The sequence below is a fragment of the Tubulanus polymorphus genome, chromosome 10, assembly GCF_964204645.1.
Source record: "Tubulanus polymorphus chromosome 10, tnTubPoly1.2, whole genome shotgun sequence".
NCBI lineage: Eukaryota > Metazoa > Nemertea > Palaeonemertea > Tubulaniformes > Tubulanidae > Tubulanus > Tubulanus polymorphus.
In genome coordinates, this window is record NC_134034.1 from 10570630 (window position 1) to 10594422 (window position 23793).

A 23793-nucleotide genomic window follows, 5' to 3' on the forward strand; every position below is an offset into this window, starting at 1 on the left:
ATAAAAACCTGAATAATGTAAATATTGTAAAAATTCCCATTTCGAATAACTACGCTACACTTAACATGAACACGTATTTCAAAAAATTATGGTAAATATTTTTCTAAAAAAAAAAAAAAATTCTTTAAAAAAATTCTTTAAAAAATATCAATACTTTGGGCAAGATGGACGTAATTCGACGAGATACCTAGTTAAAACAATGCGATAACAATCAAAACGGTTTTGACTGGATAAAAAAACGGAGAATTTTTTTTTTAAGTGAACTGAACACGAAATTTGTATTTTTCGCAGAATCGATCGATCTGTCATATATTATTCGTTATCAGAGACATTATATTTACATTATAATAAATAATAGAATAACGCAATTCTGCTTATCACATCGAAGTGAAGTGCGAAAACAGGGCTGCCAACCTCTGTCACGAAGGCCGCGCGAAAAAATACTCTCGGAACGGAGTTCGAAACGCTTACAGGGTTTATTCGATATTGTAAAACGTTGAAAAAAGACTCGGAAATCACGATGAGGGTAGACGGGCAGGCGCGATCGAACCAGTTGTATTCACGACGAAAGGTTGGCAGCTCTGAATACATAATCAAATATGGGTACCACCTTTTACCGATTTAGTAGAACGAACCCACTTAATTCAGATCATGCGGGACCAATGAAATTCATCCGGTTTAACCCTTTCAGTGCGTATACACCGCAGTGCGGTGTATGAATCGGCGATAGATTTTGCTAGTACACCGCACTGCGGTGTATTGGTCTATTGAAAGATGGCAGCACCTGTCAAACATAATGAAATATTAGTTACTAACAATACACCGTGCCATGGTGTAGACGCACTATAGTGGTATTCCCGTTTTTCAACACACTAGGGCGGAATTTTTCAAAAATTTTCAAATTATCTCCAGCACTATAGGGTATTGATAAGTCAGCACTGAAAGGTTTAAGAGAAATTCAGACTAAACAGCAGGTGCGTTGGAAGCATTTTTTATCATCGCGGCGGCCAATTGCCGATTTTTGATAGGTTCTCATTTATGTTGCCGAGGCGAATTTACTTTAATTTCGTCGAAAAACATGATATTCAAAGAAAAAAGTTGCTGCACTTCCAACGCCACTGTTTAAACATCACATTACTATTAATATTTTACATATATTTATGTATAGGTGGACTGTGAATAATATCCGGACTAGATCGAAATCTGGATTAAACTGATCTGGCTTAAGCGGGTTATCAACTGGTGTACAATGAATTTGAGAACAAATTTACTATAAAACCCTCCACTGGAAGCGCACTATCCGTACTCCAGTTTTAGGGCTCAAACGAACCGACTTCCAAGGTCGAGAATAACGACAAGACCGGGTCATAGCGAATTTTTTGCCTTTGCCGAAATCAAATAAAACATTTGGAAACGTCGATCGCGAAACCGTACCCAGCACCGCTCCGGTCCACGATCGACGCTTTGAATAAAATCAAAACTATACCGAGCTGTTCTTCGCCCGTTCAAAAACCGATCTACGAAATCAAAACCGGTCTTATTTCAACCCTTTCAGTGTGTCTACACCGCAGTACGGCGTATAAATCAGTGATCGACTTTGCTAGTACACCGCCTATAGGTGTAGTACACCGCATAGAGGTGTATTCATGTAACTATCTCTATTGAAAGATGGCAGCACCTTCAACACACTGGGACGACATTCTCTAAAATTTCCAAACGATCTCCAGCACTTTCGGTACCGGTAATTAATTAGTCGGCACTGAAAGGGTTATATCTCGACGGTGAATTTCGGCCCATAGATTCTCATTGAAATTTACAAAAGAAAAGTATATCAAGAAGAAAAAAATCGATTTACCCAACAGTACAGAATTAAATACACAATTCCGCTGTCGGTTGTAGATTTAAACATAATAAATAATATGGACGTAACAACAAATTGTGAATAACGCCTCCATATGAACGAAATATATACAAGTCAACGCTTTATTCACTTGATTTACTTACTCAGAAATTTTGTTAAGGAAATTATGAATTATTTACAATTTCAATATCGATGACTTTTGCGCAATTCGGTGATGAACAAAATTGATTGCTAGTGCGAACTGAATTCAGTTTGGTTTCCATAGACAAGTGAACCTGTCTGATACTATTTGAAGTAAAAACCCACAAATATAGAATGGCCCATAGAATTTGGTCGAAATGTCAAATGCTCGACTTTCGTTTTTCATTGTATTGTAGGTTTTTACTTCTCAATTCAGTATTTTTTTTTTTTTTAATTTCGTAGGGCGGAAAATTATGAGAAAGCGGTGAGGACTTTTTCGCTTCAACGTTTAAGCGATATCATAGTTTATAGTCCTTTAACGATAGTGACTAGAAGAAACAGATCGTACGGGGTTCTTCTGGGTGAACTACTTCCTTCCCCTCACAGCTGTGGTGGAAGAAATAGCGAATAGGATATGGTTCGTGGAGAATGAGCAGTCGCAGTAGGTTCTCAGTGAACCCTTCCGTCACAGGTGTGATGAGAGGCAGAGTAGAACAGACGCACGGGTTCTTCGTGAACCCACTCCTTTCGCAGCTGTGGTAGGAGAGCAGTGAGTAGAACCGACACACCGGTTCTCGGTGAACTCCTCCTATCACAGCTGTGGTGAGAGAGCAGTTACAAGAATATATAATCTTGAATAAATTTGTGTCGAACATAATTTCATTAAGGCATTCAATACTCAGTTAACAAACTGTGAAATCATTGACGTCTGAATTCCAAGCTGAAGTACATTCAGTAAGTGCGGTAAGTACACTAATCCAAGAACAGTTCGATAGTAATTAAGATAATAGTTATTTAATCAAGTCAATTTTATTAAGAACTGTTGTCTCTATGGTCTCTATGTCTTCTTAAAGCATATTCTTCATCAATTCCATCGCGATGACTCAATCTCGCTGACGACAGCAAAGAGGAGGAACAGGTCGTAGGTGGCTACTGACAGACGAGCTCGTGTTAGAAATCCACAATACAGGTCGCAAAGTTCATTTTCAGCCGGTATCGTTGAATTTGAACGACGGCATGGCAGACGGACGGTCATTCTCGAATTGACGATCACGGTGAAGTTCAGGATCATCGAAACAAACAGTAGACACGCAGAGAACATTATCAAATTGTAGAATATGACCGAGGGTTCGTTGATCTAGGCGTCCAGCGGGCTGAATAAATTAAAACCGTCCTACCTCAGCTAATCCGCTCCCATCAGTCGGACACTAACTCGACGTGAATATGACTTAAATCGACCATTTTCCTGCGAAAATAAATGAAAGGGGAGAATATTTTACACAAAGTTTTGATGATGTCATAGGGTGACTGGAAGAGACCGATGTCGATCTCAGTACTCGACAGAGTTAATGAGCGAAACCAACAGTTCATGATTTGAATATTCGTAGAGTAGCCGTGTTAACCAGGTTTAAAATAAGTAACGAGACGAGTAGTACTGTATAGGTTAACTATTTATTTGACTCATTCACCCGATGAAGCTTCTATTCATTAGAAGCGAAAGCTCGTGCGTCAAATAAATAGTTAACGTATACAGTACTACTCGTCTCGTTACTTAGTTCATGATTTGCGCAACTACTTTTCTGACGATTTTTTGAATGAAACCACTACTGCAGTCGAAGACCTGTATCATCTACCCAATCGCCAAATCTCATAATTCCCCAAATTTCTTAAAACTTCCAATTTCAAATTCGCAATTCCACGTTAGCTTATCCCAAAAATTCTACATTTTTTGCAGGCATCAAATAGTTTATTAGAATTTTCTTGTTTTTCATTTCTCTGCTGATGAAGTTTAGTCAAGTTTGAAACTGTCAGAAAATAGATTTTTAAATCATCACCTGTGGCTTTTACTCATAAATGTCATACGATGATTTATGGAGGCGGACAACAATTCTGATACGGTTTATAAATTCGATGACATCATAGGGGTATTTAGGAAGGCAGACATTGTTTCTGAATGGTACTATAGCTCTACTATTTACGTTGCGAATTTCTGAATGTTGTTCGTTATAGTTTTTAGAGCAGGAGTTTTAACCCTTTCAGTGCTTACTAATCAATACCCTACAGTGCTGGAGATAATTTGAAAATTTTAAAAAATTCCACCCTAGTGTGTTGAATAACGGGAATACCACTGCAGTGCATCTACACCGCGGTGCAGTGTATCGTTAGTTACTAGTATTTCACTTTGTTTAACAGGTGCTGCCATTTTTTAAGAGAGATAATTATTAATTACATCAATACACCGCAGTGCGGTGTACTAGCAAAATCCATCACTGATTCGTACACCGCACTGCGGTGTAGACGCGCTGAAAGGGTAAATCAAACACCGACCTGTTGTAGATTTTGACGAATTTAGACGCGTGTTCCGGTTTAACAAACAAAGCTCGACCTTTCCGCGATACGGGATCAATATGCAAATCCTACAAATAACAACATAAGCTAGAATAAAAATCACGTCGGTGAATGAGGTGGGCCTGTCCAGCGCAGGTCTGTCGGACGAATTCTACTGGAATTTCCACATTGACTTTTTCACATATTTTCACATTCCAGATTTTTCACAACATCATAGTTAAGATCAGGTGTTACCGATGACAATCGGAATGGATTAGAAAAAAATTTAAATTTCTCGAAACGTTAACCCAACTCGTGTTCAATTCGTCAGCTCCACCATACATGGCAGAAACAGTTGATCGAAGAGGAGAGAATCCCACAATGATAATAAAAAGTCCGAAAATGAAACTTCGAGATAGTAGTTTATTTCAACGTTTCGACTATATCCTAATAGTCATCTTCAGGAATAATGAGATACAACAGAAATTATGAGATATATATACAATCCAGAGACAAAGAGACTAATTCAAGTAATCAGAGATGATACAAACTAAAGGAAAATTAACGTAGAAACAGTTACACGCTAAAATAGATTAAAGGGAAGCAAACTAAGGGGTGATTATAAACAACAATAGTGAGTATAAATATAAATGAAACTTAAAGTCAGTAGTAAAAAGGAAGACAAACTAGGGGGCACTTAAATTAAAACAAAGGTGAATACAAGTAAGTCAGAGACGAAATTGATGAGAGAACAAATAACAAATAATCAAAGGGGAAATCAAGTGTTGAGTTTAACCAGTTTACAGAGGAATTTTGATATAAGTTTATTATGGGGTGAAAAACCATTGTTAAGGTTTACAACGTTGTTCGAATTTTCAATAATTAATGCAGATTCCAAAATATGTCTTCTAGTTTTATCGCTGCAAGGGTAAATTAATTCAGCATTAGCAAAATTAAAATTGTGTGAAGTCTGAAAAACATGACTAGCAACTCCGCTTTCAGGTTTAAAGTTTTTTACATCTAATTTATGCTCTTTTATGCGTTGATTAAGATTCCGACCTGTTTCTCCTATATATACTTTGTCGCAAACTTTACAAGGTATTTTATAAATTCCACAGTTTAGGGATTCGGTTTTCGGTTTGTTGTTAATCAATATGTTACTAAGTTTATTATTGTATTTAAAGATGAGTTGTTTATTTAGTGACCGAAGAGAAACTTTAGAATTCTCGAGGAAAGGTACATACGGTACAATGATAGGCTGTTTATCGGTAGCCAACGTAGGAGTTTTAAGGTTGTTATTTCTAAAATGCGTAGTACGAGCTTTAAGTAGAGCTTTTTTCAATAGGAAATCGGGGTAGGCAAGTTTTTTGAGAGATTGGTTAATATGGTGAATTTCATCGGGTAGAAATGAGGGGTCGCAAATTCTCAAAGCGCGAAGAAATAATCCTTGAGCTAAACCGAGTTTAATATCCGGAGAAGTAAAAGAGAAGTAATGGAGGTAGGATTCAGCGTTGGTAGGTTTCCTATAAACCGCGAATTTCAAAAAGGATCCACAGTTAAAAATCAAAACATCCAGAAAAGGTATTTTACTATTAGATTCCCATTCATAGGTAAAAGCCAGAGACGGGTAAAGGGAGTTTAAATATATAAGAAAGTTATCAACATTGAAGTCAAAGGGAACCAAAGCCAGAACATCGTCAACATATCTGAGCCAGATTTTAGGGTGAATATCAGTGTAAAGAGGCAATATTTCAGATTCAACATGTTCTAGGAATAGTCTCTTTGTCTCTGGATTGTATATATATCTCATAATTTCTGTTGTATCTCATTATTCCTGAAGATGACTATTAGGATATAGTCGAAACGTTGAAATAAACTACTATCTCGAAGTTTCATTTTCGGACTTTTTATTATCATTGTGGGATTCTCTCCTCATCGCGTCAACACGGATATAGTGTTCTACCAATCGTGAGTTGATCGAAATAGCACTGACCACAAGGGTGAGTATAGGAAGCAGCACTGACCTGCACTGGGCCTATTTTCATACACAACTGTCGCAAACTCGCCGAATTTGTCGTTGATGACAGATTCTCGATGGAAACCATTCGTAGACTCGGTTTCAAAACCTGACGACCCCCGGCAGCCTGACCCAGCACCACCTGGTGGAGAAAATATTGAAAGAGATCGTAAGAACAACTATCTGATGAATTATCCCGATTTACGTAAATATCTAAATCATGAAAATTGGATACAATTATCTTACAATTATGAGTTTTAACCAAAAATACTGAAGACCTAATTTGCATAATTAATGCAAATCAGTACTGATAATTTGCAGACAACTTTCATGAAGATTTTTGTAGAATTTGAGCCTACACTAGGATACTATAGTCCTTATTTGCATAATCTATGCAAATAGTCAAATAAATTTCAACTAATTAGCATAATTAATGCATGTATTCAAATCAGCTGTGAACACGTACCCGGTTAGAATGAGTGAGATTCGTGCGTCCTCTTCCCATCGTCACCAATCGTTGAACTTGTTGTAAACCTTCTACAAACAATAAGCAAATACGAATACATTCATAATAATGCGTTTATTTACAGTGAACTAATTAAGAGCGGCCACTTTAATTTCAGTTGCTTTCTTTTGACTATTCCCCGCCATGCGCATTGTTTTCCCTGACTTGATCTGCTAAGGATCCGATCAATTAACTGTTTGTTTTTACGTGCGATCCATAGCTATCTCAACAAAGTTCCTGTTCTCCTGGGCTGGGTTTCATAGATGTGGAAGGAAAATAGTCCCTGGGAACATTTTGAAATTTGTCTGTTATAACCATGGTTTCTCATTGTTACTATGGTGGTTGTCACCCAGATTGAGGATTTACCCCTAGGGATAAAATTCCCCGACTTTCTTAAGGAAAAGAAAATTCCCCGACTTTTCCCCGATTTCCAGGTAAGTGGCCGCCCTGTAACCCTTCATTTCACCTACCAGCGCCATCTGGTGTCAGTTCGGCTGCGTCGAGCAGCAGTTGATTGTTGATGAATTGTTTTTGTTTTTGCCGACGAGCGCGCGCTAAAATCGGCGCCGGTTCATCGTTCGTTTGATTGACGGGTTGCGGCGCGCGTACGACTCCGCCCCCTCGCAGCTGCCTACGTGATTTGCCTCCCCGCGCCGACGCCGCGACCGAGATCGTCGACGTTTGCTGCGACCCGTTGCCTGGCAGCTGCATTTGATGCGACCCTACACCGGCAGACGTTGCCGCCGCCGATTTCGGCCGCAGCTTATACAAGCGTCCGTTTTTCAAACGCACCAGTTTCGTCGACGCGCGTTGCTGACCTTGACCTTGTTGGATATTCGGCCGAGCCGCTAAAACAGTCGGTATCGTCTGCCGTGCGTCGTCTGGGTAACTATCGACAGCGGCGGCTGCGCTCTCCTGATTTTGCACGATTACTAGGTTATTGCTCGGCGCCAGTGAGCGTTGTTTCGCCGTTTTGGCGCCACCACCGCGACCCCCACCACCGGGTGGATGATGCGCTCGTTGAGAAATAGGCGGAGCCACCGTTTCTATCTTGGCCGATTGTTGAGGTTGCCGTGATGACGACGACGGAAGAGGATGCGGTGCTTCAGCTGAAATGATAAACATACGGCATTGTTTTAGTATCATCCGATCATTTTTTTGACTCAGTCGGTTTATTTGGGGAGGGGTATTATCAGAGTCAGAGAGTGGGGCTATTGTCAGACAGGGTGGCCAGTTTTATTTGACATGCTATTCCCCAAACTATTCCCTGACATGCAAGCAGTTTTCCCTGACTTGATCTGCTAAGAATTCAATCAATTAAAACGATCAAATACGTAAGACATAGACGAAAACTTTTAACTAATTTTATCTAGATAGCTCAACATATTTCGCAGATTTTTTTAAAGCTTTTTTACTAAAGAGGATTCCCTGACTTTTTTTATGAAAAAAAAATTCTGCGACTTTTCCCTGATTTCCAAGTCAGGGCTTTCGTTTTAGATACGAGAGGTCTATTGAGGGTCTATCTGCTTACCGACTGCCGCTGCAGCTGCTGCTGATAATCCAGCTTCTTTCATCCTCTCCCCCGCTTGCTGGGCTCGTCGTTGTTCTTTTTTGCGTTTGATCTCTTCTCGCAGTTGTTTCTGTTCCTCGAGTTTACGCTCGTACTCCGCGTCGACTAGCGCCATCTGTCAACGGATGGAAAAAATACAACCGAAATCAAAAAGAGCTAATCGTCGGCACACCTGGATTCTCACCGACCCTCGACCAAAAATTCCCCGATCGATATTATAAGATATCCTCAGTGGGAGATGTTTCTTATCAAGAGAGAGGTTCCTCGGGAATTCAAATTTACAGACGTTTCCTGATTTTCAAGAAATGAGTCAGAATTCCCTGAACAGGAAGAAAACACGAATCTTGGAATTCCCAGTGTAAGTCCAAGAGTGGTCTTAAATCTAGTAGTATAAAGAACTGAGAGGCTATGACCACGCACATGGATCGACCGCTGAGTGAGTTTGAACTTACGTTGTCCGAAGATGACGCCAACATCGGCTTTTTACTCGGAGAAGTTTCCGTGGCCAGATTTTCGCCGGAGGAACGTTTCAGGGGTCGACTGAGCTGCGATGATGTCATCCTGCGTACGAATATAAATCAAACACGACGATTAGAAATGAAATTCAACACGGCCTAAACATCGCCGAAATTGATCTATGGACTCTTCCAGAAAATGTCTACCTTCATAATTCCCCATATGACATCATCAACTTGCCTACTAGTATTAGACACCTAAAAACTCCATAAATCCCCCTATGACATCATTATTATACAAATTATCTACTACCGATTTGACATCACCAATTTGTCTATTAGACACTCTAGAAATGATGTCTGGCTTCACAAATCCCCCTATGACATCATCAAATTATCTACTACCGATTTGACATCACCAATTTGTCTATTAGACACTCTAGAAATGATGTCTGGCTTCACAAATCCCCCTTTGACATCATCAAATTACATACGACTGATTTGATCAATAGACACTTCTAGAAAAGATGACAGCTTCTATAAATCCCCCTATGACATCACGTTGATTATATTGCGACTTACTGCGATGGCTGCGTTGTACGTCCTATAACTGTTTGTATCGTTTGTTGCGGTTCAGTGTTTGTCTGAAACATCGAATATATCGTTGATGAAAAAATGACTGTGTCAAACTGTCTCTAACTCTGAATACTAATTAACTACTTGTTTGAGAGAAAAAGTAGTCAGTCCAAAAAACATCCCTCGAAAATTGCAGCCATGGTTGACACAGTTACATGAATTCTAAATTCCCAAGTTACCCCCCAGCCCCGCACGCCCCCCTGCATATTTCATGCGTGTCTTCAATTTCTCCCCCAATTCGAAATTAGGCGTTTGCAAAAATTAACAGATATCATCATACTACAGGAACATCAACACTTTGACAGATGACTGGTTGCAACATTGATTTTAAAAAGAAATTATCAAAGAAAGCAGCTGCCCTTGAGAGCAACTGATTTACATCCCAGAACTATGCCACCCCGAATTAGAATAAAATCTATCAAATTCCCAAACATTTCCAAACAACGGTATATTTACGAGTTTTTCCCCGACGTGTGATGTATGTAATACCTGATTTTGACCGGTTTCCGACTGCCGGTCGACGACCGCGTGCGACGTCTGCGAAAATTGACCCATTTTTAAAGCTTTCACGTCTGCCATTATGAAATGCGTCTGCTCCTCGCCGCCTAAACGATGTTCGATCACCATTATCTCCGTTTTCACTGGACTTTTTGGCTTTTGTTGTTTTTGTTGCTGCTGCTTGGCGGCGCCACCGATCCCGAGTCGCTGATGTACCGGTCGACGTTTCGTAGGTGGCGCTGATTGTTGTTGTTGTCCGGCGACGGGTTGTCGGTTTGGCGATTGGCGTTCAGATGACGCCAGCAATGGTCGAATAGTACCGCCGCCGCGATTAATACCGCCACCTCGATGGCGCGCTGGTGGTGCGTGCTGCGGTCGAATCGGGCGCGTGCCGTGTTGGTGAAACGGTCGATCTTGTGGCGCATGCGGATTGTGGTGAATATTCGACGGACGGACACCGTGTCGAATGGTGGGCACCGCTTGGCGCGGTGGCTGCTGCTGCTGCACCAACAGCGGTCGGATGTTACCATCATCGCGAGGGGCGCGATGCTGATGCTGCTGCTGATGCGGAGGATTCAGCTGCTGTTGCTGCTGCTGTAAATGGGGATGCAGATCGTTGTATTGCCCTGTGATGGATGGCCCGAGTTGAGGGCTGTTCGTAGCCGGTTGCTGTAGGACGTGGTGGTGATGATGATGGTGATGCGGATTCATGAGATGCCCTGAAAAATTTTCATCGAAATTAATAAACATTTATCAATCAAGAATTTAACGATACAATCGAATCAATTAACAACTTGATTTACGAGAGGAGCTTGCGCTGCGGTGCAGCAAGTGGAATCCTTGACTGCCGCAGTTGACTACAGAGTCCTCATTGATACAGGGTTCTAGATCAGGGAATCGATAATTCCATGACCCGAAACCAAACATTCCCTGATTGAATTACCGGGATATCCTAGTTGTTATCAATTATTAAGATATCCTCATTGAGGGCTGTTTCTTATCAAGAGGTTCCTAGTGGCACTCGTCACCAGCAAGAACAACAAGACACCAAAAATTAAATTTCCCCGACTTGAGAATTCCCGGATTTTTCTCCCATATATAAGAACCCTAGTAATAATAGGAACTAATTGTAGCTACACAAGCACTGGACTGTTAAAACTTACCACCAGGTGGCGGGTCTCGTCTGGGAAAGTCGAATCGTTGCTGTTGATTGACAGGTGGAGGGTGTGGCCTGACTTGATGTAAGGATGGTATGGCTGTATGGGCGTGAGTACACGGCGGAGCACCTTAAACAATAGAACGAATGAAACAGGTGAATACCAGCAGCCAGAGTCGGGTCCAGGAAATAGAGCCAGGTCCGGGAATAAAAAGGAACTTGGGTCCAGTTGCAAAGTCGTGACTTCTGTGTCCAAAGCAGTCTTAAACCCTAAAACTTGTCTTCATCTGATAGATTGACTATAGAACTAAGATGGTCTTACACTCGTTGGTTAAAGAACTGAAATAACCCGGTCTTAAGAATGGTCCGAAGTTACTAGATTAGCTATAGACCCAAAATGGTCTTGAATTTCTAGATATGGTAAAGAACTTACCGAAAGACTAACCTTGAGTTGTTAGATTGGCTATAGGCCAAAAATGAGTTTAGACTGGTCTTAAGTTGTAAGATTGGTTATAGAACCAATGTGCTAAGACTGGTCTTAAGTTGTTAGATTGGCTATAGGCCAAAAATGAGTTTAAACTGGTCTTAAGTTGATAACTTGGTTATAAAACCAAAATGAGTTTAGACTGGTCTTCAGTTGTTAGATTACCTATAGAACTAAGATAGTTCCACACCGGTTTTGAATTTAAGCCATGACTGTGCAACTGACCGCTGCAGCAATAACGATGAAACAAATATACGGACACAGAGATGATCGAATGAAGTGACAGTGAATGAGAACGACACGAACCCTCGTCACACGCAGTTACATTTCAACTAGTTCTTGAACAAATATTCAACGGTTCCGCAGTCCGAGATAGATTCGAAATTCAATTTTATTTCCGATATTTTAACCGTAGATTTTCAACGAACTGCCGAACTGGTTCCGCAGTTCACGGCAAAGATTTCACTCTAAGTTCTACATACGGAGTTGAAAACGAATCTCAAATCTATAGTAGAATATTAGTCGAAAACTACTGCACCGGATTCAGTACGTCGTGGAACCGCGAGGGTCGTGCCGGGCGTTCTCAGAAGCAGTGCTCTAACTACAGTAGAACTTACTTCCCAATAACAGAACGGGAGGGGAATGTACGACTAAGAAAGAGAGAGAAAATATATCGATAATGCGTAAATTCGATATCTACGTAAATAGTTGTAAGCTAGGGATAACCAGGGTTCCTACAAATCAGTCATTCCAGAATTCAAGGAGAAAATTTCAACGGAATGTTTCACGGAATGTTTGCATCACTTTCATATATCAATTACTGTCAACTCCTACTAATATCAGGACTGTTTTTCTCAGTAAACCATTTAATTCAGGGGAATCTGTGTATAAATACTCGGCCTAGAGCCAAAAAATTGCCAATTTCTCAAAATTCAAGGAGTTTTCAAGGACTTTTCGGCACTTTGCTCAAATTCAAGGATATTCAAGGACCTTGAAAAACATTGTTCCTTTAGAAGGAGTTTTCAAGGAATCAAGGAGTTGTAGGACCCCTGAACACTTTCACGGAGATGTATCGAGATTTACGGATGAAATATTCGATTCTGACTGACCTGTATACTGGGGCGGGGGGATGAACGGTCCGTTGTGAGGTGGCCACGAAGAACTCGGATTAGGCTGAAATGAAATAGAGCGTGCAGAAACTACGATCGAAACTAAAATCCAAAGCTCGAAATTTTTCAACAAATTCAGCCGCAAAATTCGATTATGAAATTGAATGGCGTAAATAGAAAATTGCAGAAATATAAAGATGGCTTCCCGTCTACTAAATGCACATTATTGTATATTAAGAAGATGGCTGCCGAATTCAAATTACAATTCATACCACAAAGAAGGCTGCCAGTCAGCAAAACGCACATTTTAGTATACAAAGATGGCTGGCAGTCAGCCAAACACATATTTTAGTATACAAAGATGGCTGCCAGTCAGCCAAATGCACATTTAAGTATATGAAGATGGCTGCCAGTCAGCCAAACACACATTTAAGTATATAAAGATAAAGATAGCTGTCAGTCAGCCAAATGCACATTTTAGTATAAAAAAATGGCTGTCAGTCAGCCAAACGCACATTTTGATATTCAAAGATGGCAGTCAGTCAGCCAAATATTCATTGTAGTAAATAAAGATGGTTGCCAGTTTGGTATATATACAAAGGAAGCCAAATACTCATTGTAGTATTATAAAGATGGCTTCCAGTCGCGATTTTAAATATTCCAGAAAAATTCAAAAATGCTGGTACTTACTCGCTGATTTGAAGGCTGGAATTCTCCATGGGGAGGTGGTTGACCTTGTCTCATATGGGGCGCCAATTGTTGCCGGAATCCACCGGGGCCAGCGTTATCCCACGGCACACCGCTGGCAGACTGTCCGGATGGTTGAGAGTTCGAGCCACGGAAATGAGGGTTGATCAGAATCTTTCGCGACGCCGGTGGCGGAACTGAAATATAAATATATATATATATATATATATAATTTCATATTTGATAACAATCTTGGACTGATATTCGTTGGAATTTATACCATAACTGTAGATGAGAAGAAACCTTGACATATTAGACATTAAACTTCTATTTACTAAAACAGGTACTCATCTATAGCCTGGACCCTCCAACCCTTCAGATATTTGATAATCTATCACCATTCTTCCAATTTTTGATTTTCCACACTTCACATGTGTTCAGAACTTCACCTGAGACATTTTCAATTGAAAATGAACTACAAACACCAGACATTAGAAATTTTATCGGTACACTTTCAAAAACTGATCGTCCAAACCACAAATACAAAGTCTGAAGAAGAGGTGTAGGACTAGGACAGGACAACTTTACGGGTGACACCAAACTAGGACAGGGTGACAGTAAATAGGACAGCGTGACTGTTAAGGGCGACAGTAAACTAGGACAGGGTGACTGTTAAGGGCGACAGTAAACTAGGACAGGGTGACTGTTAAGGGCGACAGTAAACTAGGACAGGGTGACTGTTAAGGACGTCAGTAAATAGGACAGCGTGACTGTTAAGGACGACAGAAAACTAGGACAGGGTGACTGTTAAGGGCGACAGTTAATTAGGACAGGACGACTGTTAAGGTCAACTGTAAACTAGGAGAGGGCAACGTCTCACAAATTTCAGTACTTACATGTGTTTAAATGCTGTACGTTAGGACCGTGTGGAGCCGGTGACTGGGAAACTTTAGTCAATAACAACGGCTGCGGAGCAGGTATCGCTTGCTGCTGCGGCAAATGATGATGCTGCTGATGATGAGGATGGCGAGGATGCTGCTGATGAGGATGTATCTGATGCTGCGTAGGCTGCATCTGATGCCTGTGCGGAGGAGGAAACATCTGCTGCTGCTGATGATGATGGTGCGGCGTTGGTGTGAACATCCGATGCGGAACGGCATGCCCGATGGTCATAACGCGCTGCGGCGCCTGGTTCACCAATGCGCCACCGGGTGGCGCCGTGGCGTTATTATTATTTCGTTGTTGTTTGTTGCGGAAGTTTTTTCGCGGTCGTTTTCCCGACGTCATGAACGACTCGACCCGGGCCTGGTCCTCGGCGCTCAGCTCGGGCAGCGTGTCCGGGATATCACCGCGACCACGCGTCGCATTCTTCAACGATATCACCGTACCCGACACGGCGCGCTCCGACGTAAAGCGCCCTCTACCCCCACGACCTCGCTCGTCGTCGTCGCTCTCGCTTTCCTCTTCGTCCGCCTGATCGATGACGGTGGCGCCACCATCTTCTAAATGCGGTAACTCGATCTACAAAATCACAAGATCAAATCGATCGTTTTATTGAGGCTCATAACTATCTTACTTTGATGATGTCATAGGGGGATTTATAGACCAACTTGATGACGACATCAGGGGCTTTGATGATGTCATTGGGGGATTGGCAGACATCTTTTCTAGATGTACCAATACACCAACTTGCTGATGTCGTCGGGGGATTTATGGAGGCAGACATCTTTTCTGGAAGTTTTTATTGATTGTCTTGGTGATGTCATAGGGGGATTCATGGTAGAAGACATCTTTTCTAGATGTACCAATAGATCAATTTGATAGATTTGAAGGGGGCTTTATAGATCAACTTGATGTCATAGGGGGATTTATGGCAGCAGACATCTTTTCTGGAAGTTTTTATTGATTGTCTTGGTGATGTCATAGGGGGATTTATGATAGAAGACATCTTTTCTAGATGTACCAATAGATCAATTTGATAGATTTGAAGGGGGCTTTATAAATCAACTTGATGTCATAGGGGGATTTATGGCAGCAGACATCTTTTCTGTAAGTTTTTATTGATTGTCTTGGTGATGTCATAGGGGGATTTATGGAGGCAGACATCTTTTCTGGAAGTTTTTATTGATTGTCTTGGTGATGTCATGGGGGATCTATGGAGTCGGCCATTATAACCCACCTGATCTCGAGACTCGTTGCTGTAATCGTGTTGTTGATCGGCGTCGTCTGCCAGCTGCGACTGATCGTAAACGGCAGACGACATCGACGTGTCGTGCTGCGACGACGTCTGCGAATAAACCACGCCGCCGCCGCCGTCGTCTTGAGATAATTCCTCGTCCAATTCGACCGGTTCGCTGATCTCGATCACATCTTCGTTTGAAAAAAAAAAAAAACGAAACCGTTTTAAAACTTTATTCATTAACATCTGCTCATTTCAAGGAAACAGGTTCAATTTTTAGGTGATACATCAGGCCTATGCATCATATTGAAGGTTTCAAGACCAAAAATGTTCAATCTCAGAATCCCCTCATTTCCGTAAGAAAATGCCCAGATTCCCTGCTGCAGGGAATTTGAATTTCTAAATTCCCTGATCTGTAAGAACCCTGATTTATGGTATTTCACAGATTTGAAATCGAGTTCTGGGCCCAGTTCTGAGGAAAGGTTTGATATTTCATACTCGCTGAAGCAGAATTGAAAATATCTGAAAACAAATACTACGGCCTTACAGCACTAACACCGCTTCAGTTTTCAGACCACATTTTTCGAAAATTCGATAGCCCGGGGCCAGTTAGTTGCAGTCATGACTTACGTCCAAAAGTGATCTTAAATCTTATGACTGGTCTCAAGTAGTTAGATTGGCTATAGAACTAAGTTGGTCTTAGTCTAATCTTAAGACTAAGCCTTGACTGTGCAACCGGCCCCTGATCGTTTCAGACGCAAAACTTAAGATATCAAGCCTTGAAAAAATTCATTTTACGTTGCTTATTTCTCCAGAATTTTCAGGACTACCGCGAGCCCCAATTAATTTTGAGGAAATTATACTTTAAAGGGTTGAATTCTTTTATATAAATGAAATAGCACCGACCTTCGGCGACATCAATAACTTCTAAAACATCTTCGGCATTCAGTTGATCTTCGGCGACCTCTTCAACGATCTCCTCTTCGTCGTAACCTAGCAACGCGTCCTCGTCGATATCGTCGGCGACGCCGCAATCCTGCGTGTAATCAGAGCGGGAACGATCAGGGCAATGGTTAATAGTTTACAGGGTGGCGCCACTTACTACAAATTTACAAATCCCCTCAGTTTTCACCGATATTTCAATGCGATTACACATTATTAACACCCCTAACCCCCCCCCCCCCCACAAGTGAATCAGAGAAATTTCTAGGTTTAATGGTACGATAACCACACTCAAACGTGGTGAACACATGATAAGATAAAAACCATCGTCATCGTCATCATCACACCGGACGATGATCTCTATTGTGAGATCGAAACGTCGTGTTCTTATATTTTAGATTGTTTCAATAAATAAATTCTCGATTTTAGATTTCTTTTAATTTTTAAATAGTGGGTTTTTATCTTATCTTCTAGGTTTAAAATGTTACAGTTCATTTTCCATTAGATTCAATGATTGCTAAAGAAACATGTGGTCAATATCGTTATCCAAATTTCCTAAATTTTCCAGGTGTTTTTTTTACAAAATTGGTCAAATTCGCTGATTTATTTCTAAATTTTTCTGATTCTCCGAGTTTTCCTGGTCATTGGCCACGTCCCCGAGTTATTTTTTGAGTTAATTTGAACCGTACCGTTTTAACGACGGGGAAGGCATGCACGGCGGTCATGTCTCGAGTTAGAACATCTTCATCGCTATCCCACGACGCCTCCGACGGCCGCTTATTCGACATTTTCTGCTGTCGGAAAATAAGAGTCAGAGAATAAACATCGGTCATTCCTAGATAAAAGGAGGTTTAAAGGAGAAAATTTCAAATTTCTTGGAAGCGTCTGCATCACTCTCATATCCCAATTACTGTAGGCTCCTCCTATATCCGGACTGTTTATCTCGGTAAACCGGTAATTCTGTGGTTTTATAAGCGCATTTTTAGCCTTTACGCTGCTAAACTTGGTTCTTAATTCGATAACCGCCTAATTGGATGAAAAAAGATTAAAGCGCACTTTAGCCCTAGACGTTGTTTGGGGAACAATGGCTGGTAGGCCTACTACTCAAGTTACAGTGCTTTGTTAAACTTGATTCATTAGAAAAATTGGAGTGTCTTTTCCCTAGATTCGATAGATTTTCGTCCCAAACAAAAGGGGAACCTGTGCATACAAATTATAGTCCGGACTGGTATTCATTGTAATTCAGACTACACGTACACTTCTACTACGCTGGCTCTCGCTTGCTTCGCTTGCACATTTTTGTGTTGAGAGGGTAGGAATCGGATGGCATAAGGTATTTTATGAAGTAAGCTACAGGTTTAAAATCAAACACTAGGGAAATAAAGGAGTGCCCAAACAAAAGGTCAATCGTTAGCCTAAAAATTGTCGTAATAAAATATAATTGAATTGATTGAATTGTTTTAACTTGTTGATCGATTGTTTAGCCGGTGTTTTAGACGCAGTTAAAGCTGAAACGAATCAAATTTCAAATTCGACAAATTACGACACGTAAAAACTAACTTCTAATATGAGAACTCAATTAATCCACGTTTTCGGTCATAATTCGAGAAAAAAATCAGATTTATTTTTCTTTTTTCTATAGTATAACGGTGGCGATTAATTTATGATTCCGAGAATCAGATTGACGGCTTGGCCTAATGGTCGGACGGTGGATGTGGATTTTGGACTCTGAATACGGACCGCCTGGTAGATCGGGATGAAGAATCAAACGGCGGTTATGAGACTCAGAATGGAACAAAGCTTGACAAGGAAAATCATAGTTTTTTATGATCAGTGATATATGATACGTGATAAGATTGATTCTAAGCGACGGATGCCTCGTCACAGCCAATGATCATACGCGTTCCGTCTGGTGCACTTCCTTCTGAAAGGACTAGAATCTCTAGTCCTTGAGGCGCTAACATTTATTTTTCGAAAAAAAGATTGTGATAAATTTTATTTAGGAGAAACTGGTCGCTCCCTCATAGTCTAGTACCTAGCCGTCGTTCCACAAACAATCGGGAACCGGTAAAAACGACTGGTATTCAGACTAGCTCCCTCAGTGTTCGTATTAAAGAACATAAGAAAGACATGATTAATCAAAAGCCCCAAAGTGCTGTGGCTACCCATGTTTGGGATTCTAATGGTCACCGATTTGATTTCAAACATTCTTGTATAATTTTTCCGTCCAACCCGAGGTCACATAATTGAGTCGGCTTTAATACTCATTCCACTTCTTGTATTAATGGAAACCTTGGTTTCTTTGCCCATAATAAACAGTTGTCCAAATACATTTCCTCTCTGGTCAATATCACCTATAGTTTTATTGTGCAATAGTGGGTATGTCGTTCTTGACATGTCATACTTGCTGTTATTCCTTGAAAATGGGTTTTAGTAATCAGTGATCAGTAATCAGTAACTTATACATATGACCAGCGATGTTCTTTCGTCGAAAAGTGTAAAATCTGGTCCTTAATAAATTCTTATAGTTTCGATATTTATATATTAAGTATGTCGTGATTCTACCGTATGAAATTCGAATCGTCGGACTTCTTCGTTTGCCCCTAAAGACTTGCGTAAATGGCGTTATTTCATGTATCTTTGAGTCTAGATAATCACTCAAAGTTATCGTCTAGGTCGTTTTGTGTAAATGTACAGCAATCGCGGAAGCAACTGAGTGTAATTTTCCATTTTCGTCGACCGGATATTTTCGCGTATACATATCGACTGCGTCATGCATGAATTCTGGTAGTCGTGATTCGGGAATCCTATTCACCTGAGGTAAAATTGCACAAAACCATCCTGAAAAAAATAGACAGCGATTCATGATTTTTAAGCTACTGGAAAATTGATATAAAATCTCATACTGTGTAAGATGTTATAGTCATTTTGTCTCGGGGTAGTAACCTATCGATAAATAGTTACATATTACACATTTTGTATGTAAATAACTGTGAGCAATTCTTTATTGATGAAATAAACATTACAAAATATGTCAGAAATGTTTCCTTGAATCAAACTGACTTGTTTTCGATGTTTTGACTATATATTCATCTCCAGGGAGCCCGAAGTATGCATATATACGGTAGACTTTTCATTATTCCTGAAGATGACTATTAGGACACAGTCGAAACGTCAGAATACGTAAATCGGTTATGTTGGGTTTATAAGTATGAATATAAGTATATAAGTATGAATATTTTTGTATAGATTTTGTATCTGTATTATGTAGTCTATTGAACGATCTGGTGTCGGTCAGGGTTGACGCCTCCATAATTCTTATCTGTCAGGTTTGGTATAAATATGTGCATTCCAGTTAGTTCTCGCCGTTGCCACATTAAAGTTATATTGAAGTTAAGTCTGCATTCGTTTTGTGTCGTTTGTCGTTGTAATTGGTGGATTTCGACCATGGCTGAAGGAGGCCGTAACAGGTAACTCAAGCGAACATTTCGGACTCTTTTTTCATTCGTAGTGTCCGGGATTTCATATCATCGTTACAACTTGGTGCGAAGAAAAATGAACGATCATGAACTGCCACTTGCCATATAACTGTAGTGAACTTTTCAATAAGTGAACGGGCAACGGGCCGTTAATTTTCGGGTATTTAGGATCGCTTACCAAGCTGGGACCAGTTGCACAGTCGTGACTTAAGTCCAAAAGCGGTCTTAAATCTTAAGACTGGTTTTAAGTTGTTAGATTAGCTATAGAACTAAGTTGGTCTTAGACTGGTCTTCGGTCTAAGCCATGACTATGCAACCGGCCCCTGGAGATTGTGTAACGAATGACTGAATGTCTCCATGAGCGATATATTGTCTACTACCGGTAGCTTACGATTCGAAGAAGTCAATACATGCATGTTTTAACCAATACTTGTTGTTGCTGCCGGGAGATCATTAAGATATTCGAGTTGAGAGAAGTTTGAACGTAATTTTGGTCCAAAAAAAAGCTGAACGAATATTCGAGTTAAGCAATTTCGAGTAGAGTGGATTTCAATGTATGGTTTAACATAGGAGCCAGAAAAAAACTTTCAACATTTGCTGAGTTGAACGGATTTTCGACTTAATAGGATTCGAGTTGAGAGTATAATCTACTGTAGCTCACTTTTAGCCGATTGGATATCGGGAAAGGTAACATCAGCGAAAGAGTTCGTGCATTGTTTAACGGTAAACCCTAGTGATTCGGCCATTCGTCGATATCCGGTAACTTCATCTGGGAATCTCCAATCACTGAATTCCTCCCAGCCAGACGACGGGTACGCCCACTCAGCTGTATATCCCTGAATAAAAAAAAACATCCATGGCATGTAAGTTAGTAATACAAACTCTCTACCGGCCGCTTCTATCAGGTTTACAGATTACAAACTCTCTACCGGCCGCTTCTATCAGGTTTACAGATTACAAACTCTCTACCGGCCGTTTCTAACATGTTTACAGATTACAAACTCTCTACCGGCCGCTTCTATCAGGTTTACAGATTACAAACTCTCTACCGGCCGTTTCTAACATGTTTACAGATTTCAAACTCTCTACCGGCCGCTTCTATCAGGTTTACAGATTACAAACTCTCTACCGGCCGCTTCTATCAGGTTTGCAGATTACAAACTCTCTACCGGCCGCTTCTATCAGGTTTACAGATTACAAACTCTCTACCGGCCGCTTCTATCAGGTTTACAGATTACAAACTCTCTACCGGCCGCTTCTATCAGGTTTACAGATTACAAACTCTCTACCGGCCGCTTCTATCAGGTTTACAGATTACAAACTCTCTACCGGCCGCTTCTATTAGGTTTACAGATTACAAACTCTCCACCGGCCGCTTCTATCAGGTTTACAGATTACAAACTCTCTCCCGGCCGCTTCTATCAGGTTTACAGATTACAAACTCTCTACCGGCCGCTTCTATCAGGTTTACAGATTACAAACTCTCTACCGGCCGCTTCTATCGGGTTTACAGATTACAAACTCTCTACCGGCCGCTTCGATCAGGTTTACAGATTACAAACTCTCCATCGACCGCTTCTATCAGGTTTACAGATCACGCTATTAAGGAATAGGTAGAGTGTATTCTGGTCGAAACGAATGCACCAGAGGACACGGAATCGGTAGAGACCATTCGGAACCTGCCTAAATTATGGTTGAGTGAATATGCATGAATGAATGAATGCTTTATTCTCTCTAAATACAAATTACTAATAAACACACATAAATACAATTTGAGAAAAGGACATCTCCAAGCCGAAGGCTGTACCATAAGGGGAGATGCCCTGTAACTATATAAACCTTTTAGAATATTAGCTGAATAAAATTTATGGGCCATTTATGATGAAGTACTTTCGCATTCATGGGGTTCAGAATTACCTTCAGCATTCAATGCGCACATTTCTTACCTCAAAATAATGCGACCATTTTTCCAATTTCGCTACTTCAGACATGTATTCGATTGTTCCTGCTGTAAGGAGAAGAATGATCACTTCACCTTTTGGTGCCAGTAGAGATTTTATCGTTTCTAAATTCGAATACTGATTCGGAGTCCAGTGGAAGACTAGAAATGCAGTTATCAAATCAAACTTCTGTCGCCATTCCGGGCTGAACGATTCGGGTTTAGTCACATCAGCGATTACGTATTCAATTTTAGGATTCGGATTTTCGGATCGAGCGAATTTAACCATTGATTCTAACTGAAGCGAAACAAAAATACAGTTATAGGCAGGTTTTGATTGGCTTCGGTCAGAATACGCTCTACCTATTTCAGATGTAATCTGTAAACCTGATAGAAGCGGTCGGTAGAGAGTTTGTAATCTGTAAACCTGATCGAAGCGGCCGGTAGAGAGTTTGTAATCTGTAAACCTGATAGAAGCGGCCTGTAGAAAGTTTGTAATCCAGATTTAAACTCAATTGAAAATGAATTGAATTAGCCCCTAGATAAAGTTGATAATGGTCTATGTAACAAGACCCTTCCTTTTAGAGAGGTGCTTAAACCGGGAAATGCTCACTCGAAATCTGGTATTTGCTCAAAAACTGGTCAGAGTTAACGAGTAGATATAGTCATAGGACACTATAACCTATTGTTTATCGCCATGGGTGAGGGCGCTGATCAATTTCGAAGATAGCTAAGGCAAATGTATAGTGACGTCACGGAGTTGGCCTTCCCTTTCGCTTTATAGTTCTACATGGCATGTACCCGCTGGTTATCTTAAATCACATTTCCAGAAACTGCAGCCCCTGATCAGTATGAACCCTGTATAGAAACTGACCACTGCCTCTTTTGTAAACTAAACCCGCAATGAATCCATATTTACATTTTTACCTTATCGAAAGCAATAAGATTTTCAACATCGTTGATTCGGTTCAGTAACACGTTAGTGACCTCTCCAGTACCGCATCCTATATCGAGGACGTGTTTATAAGCGCGCTGTTTCAATTCAAGCGACGATAAAGTTCTTGAAGCCCATTCTTTCTGACAATCGTTGTTATTTGAATAAAGTTCTGCGTTCGGATTCATTTTGACACACTAAACGCGTTAGTTATACTACTAGTATATTCAAATACTTGCACTATATACATGAATAGCCCATCAGTTCTTTGGAGATGGCCTTGTTTATTTAAAAAGATATAGAAAATAAAGTTGACGGTGACATGATTACGTGCGAATTATCCGAATGATAGTGATCTTATCGTAAGAGGACTGATTTTGATTGATAAATGAAAACTGTTGTTTGAAAATTACTCCGCCCAGGGGGTTCGTATCGGAGACGTAGGTTGTGTAAAAACGAGAATCTGTTAATCCAGTGTCTATAACACTGGATTAACAGATTATCGTTTTTAGTATTTTTGCTATCGATGAATGAATATTGTATATAGGATGATCTGTAAAACAGTGTTTGTGAGCGGACATGGAATAGTTGAACAGTTCCACGTAGAAACCGGGTACTCAAGTCGCACCTGAGGTTTCCCCTCTCGTCAACGAGTCGAGAATGGTAAATCTATATTATTTGCGATCATCTTGAAAGTTCGGTGCGTAACGTTTGGAATGATACTTCCGAGGCTGGAGAGCGTGCAGTTTCTAGGACCGGGTATACAGCGACAGATGTAACGATGACCAGGACGGCACCTATATAACACCGAGCCAGCAGCCGTTGGTCTGTAGA

The 23793-nt window shown here is 40.6% G+C and overlaps 2 protein-coding genes across 2 annotated transcripts; both read right to left on the minus strand.

Annotated features, from left to right (window-relative positions):
- Nucleotides 1-320: 320 nt before the first annotated feature.
- Nucleotides 321-17395, minus strand: LOC141911594 (uncharacterized). Its single transcript, XM_074802580.1, has 16 exons — nt 17297-17395; nt 16572-16701; nt 15666-15856; nt 14383-15007; nt 13490-13683; nt 12800-12863; nt 11214-11336; nt 10042-10769; nt 9499-9560; nt 8914-9022; nt 8423-8576; nt 7362-8000; nt 6853-6923; nt 6394-6528; nt 4370-4458; nt 321-3287 (listed from the first exon to the last, which is right to left on the minus strand). The coding sequence occupies exons 1-16, from the start codon at nt 17393-17395 to the stop codon at nt 3239-3241; spliced, it is 3462 nt and encodes a 1153-aa protein (XP_074658681.1). The 3' UTR covers nt 321-3238.
- Nucleotides 17396-19144: 1749 nt separating this feature from the next.
- On the minus strand, nt 19145-23147 carry LOC141911595 (trans-aconitate 2-methyltransferase-like). Its single transcript, XM_074802581.1, has 4 exons — nt 22953-23147; nt 22033-22323; nt 20748-20922; nt 19145-19448 (listed from the first exon to the last, which is right to left on the minus strand). Exons 1-4 carry the CDS (start codon nt 23145-23147, stop codon nt 19279-19281), a joined length of 831 nt encoding a protein of 276 aa, XP_074658682.1. The 3' UTR covers nt 19145-19278.
- Between the last annotated feature and the right edge of the window lie 646 nt (nt 23148-23793).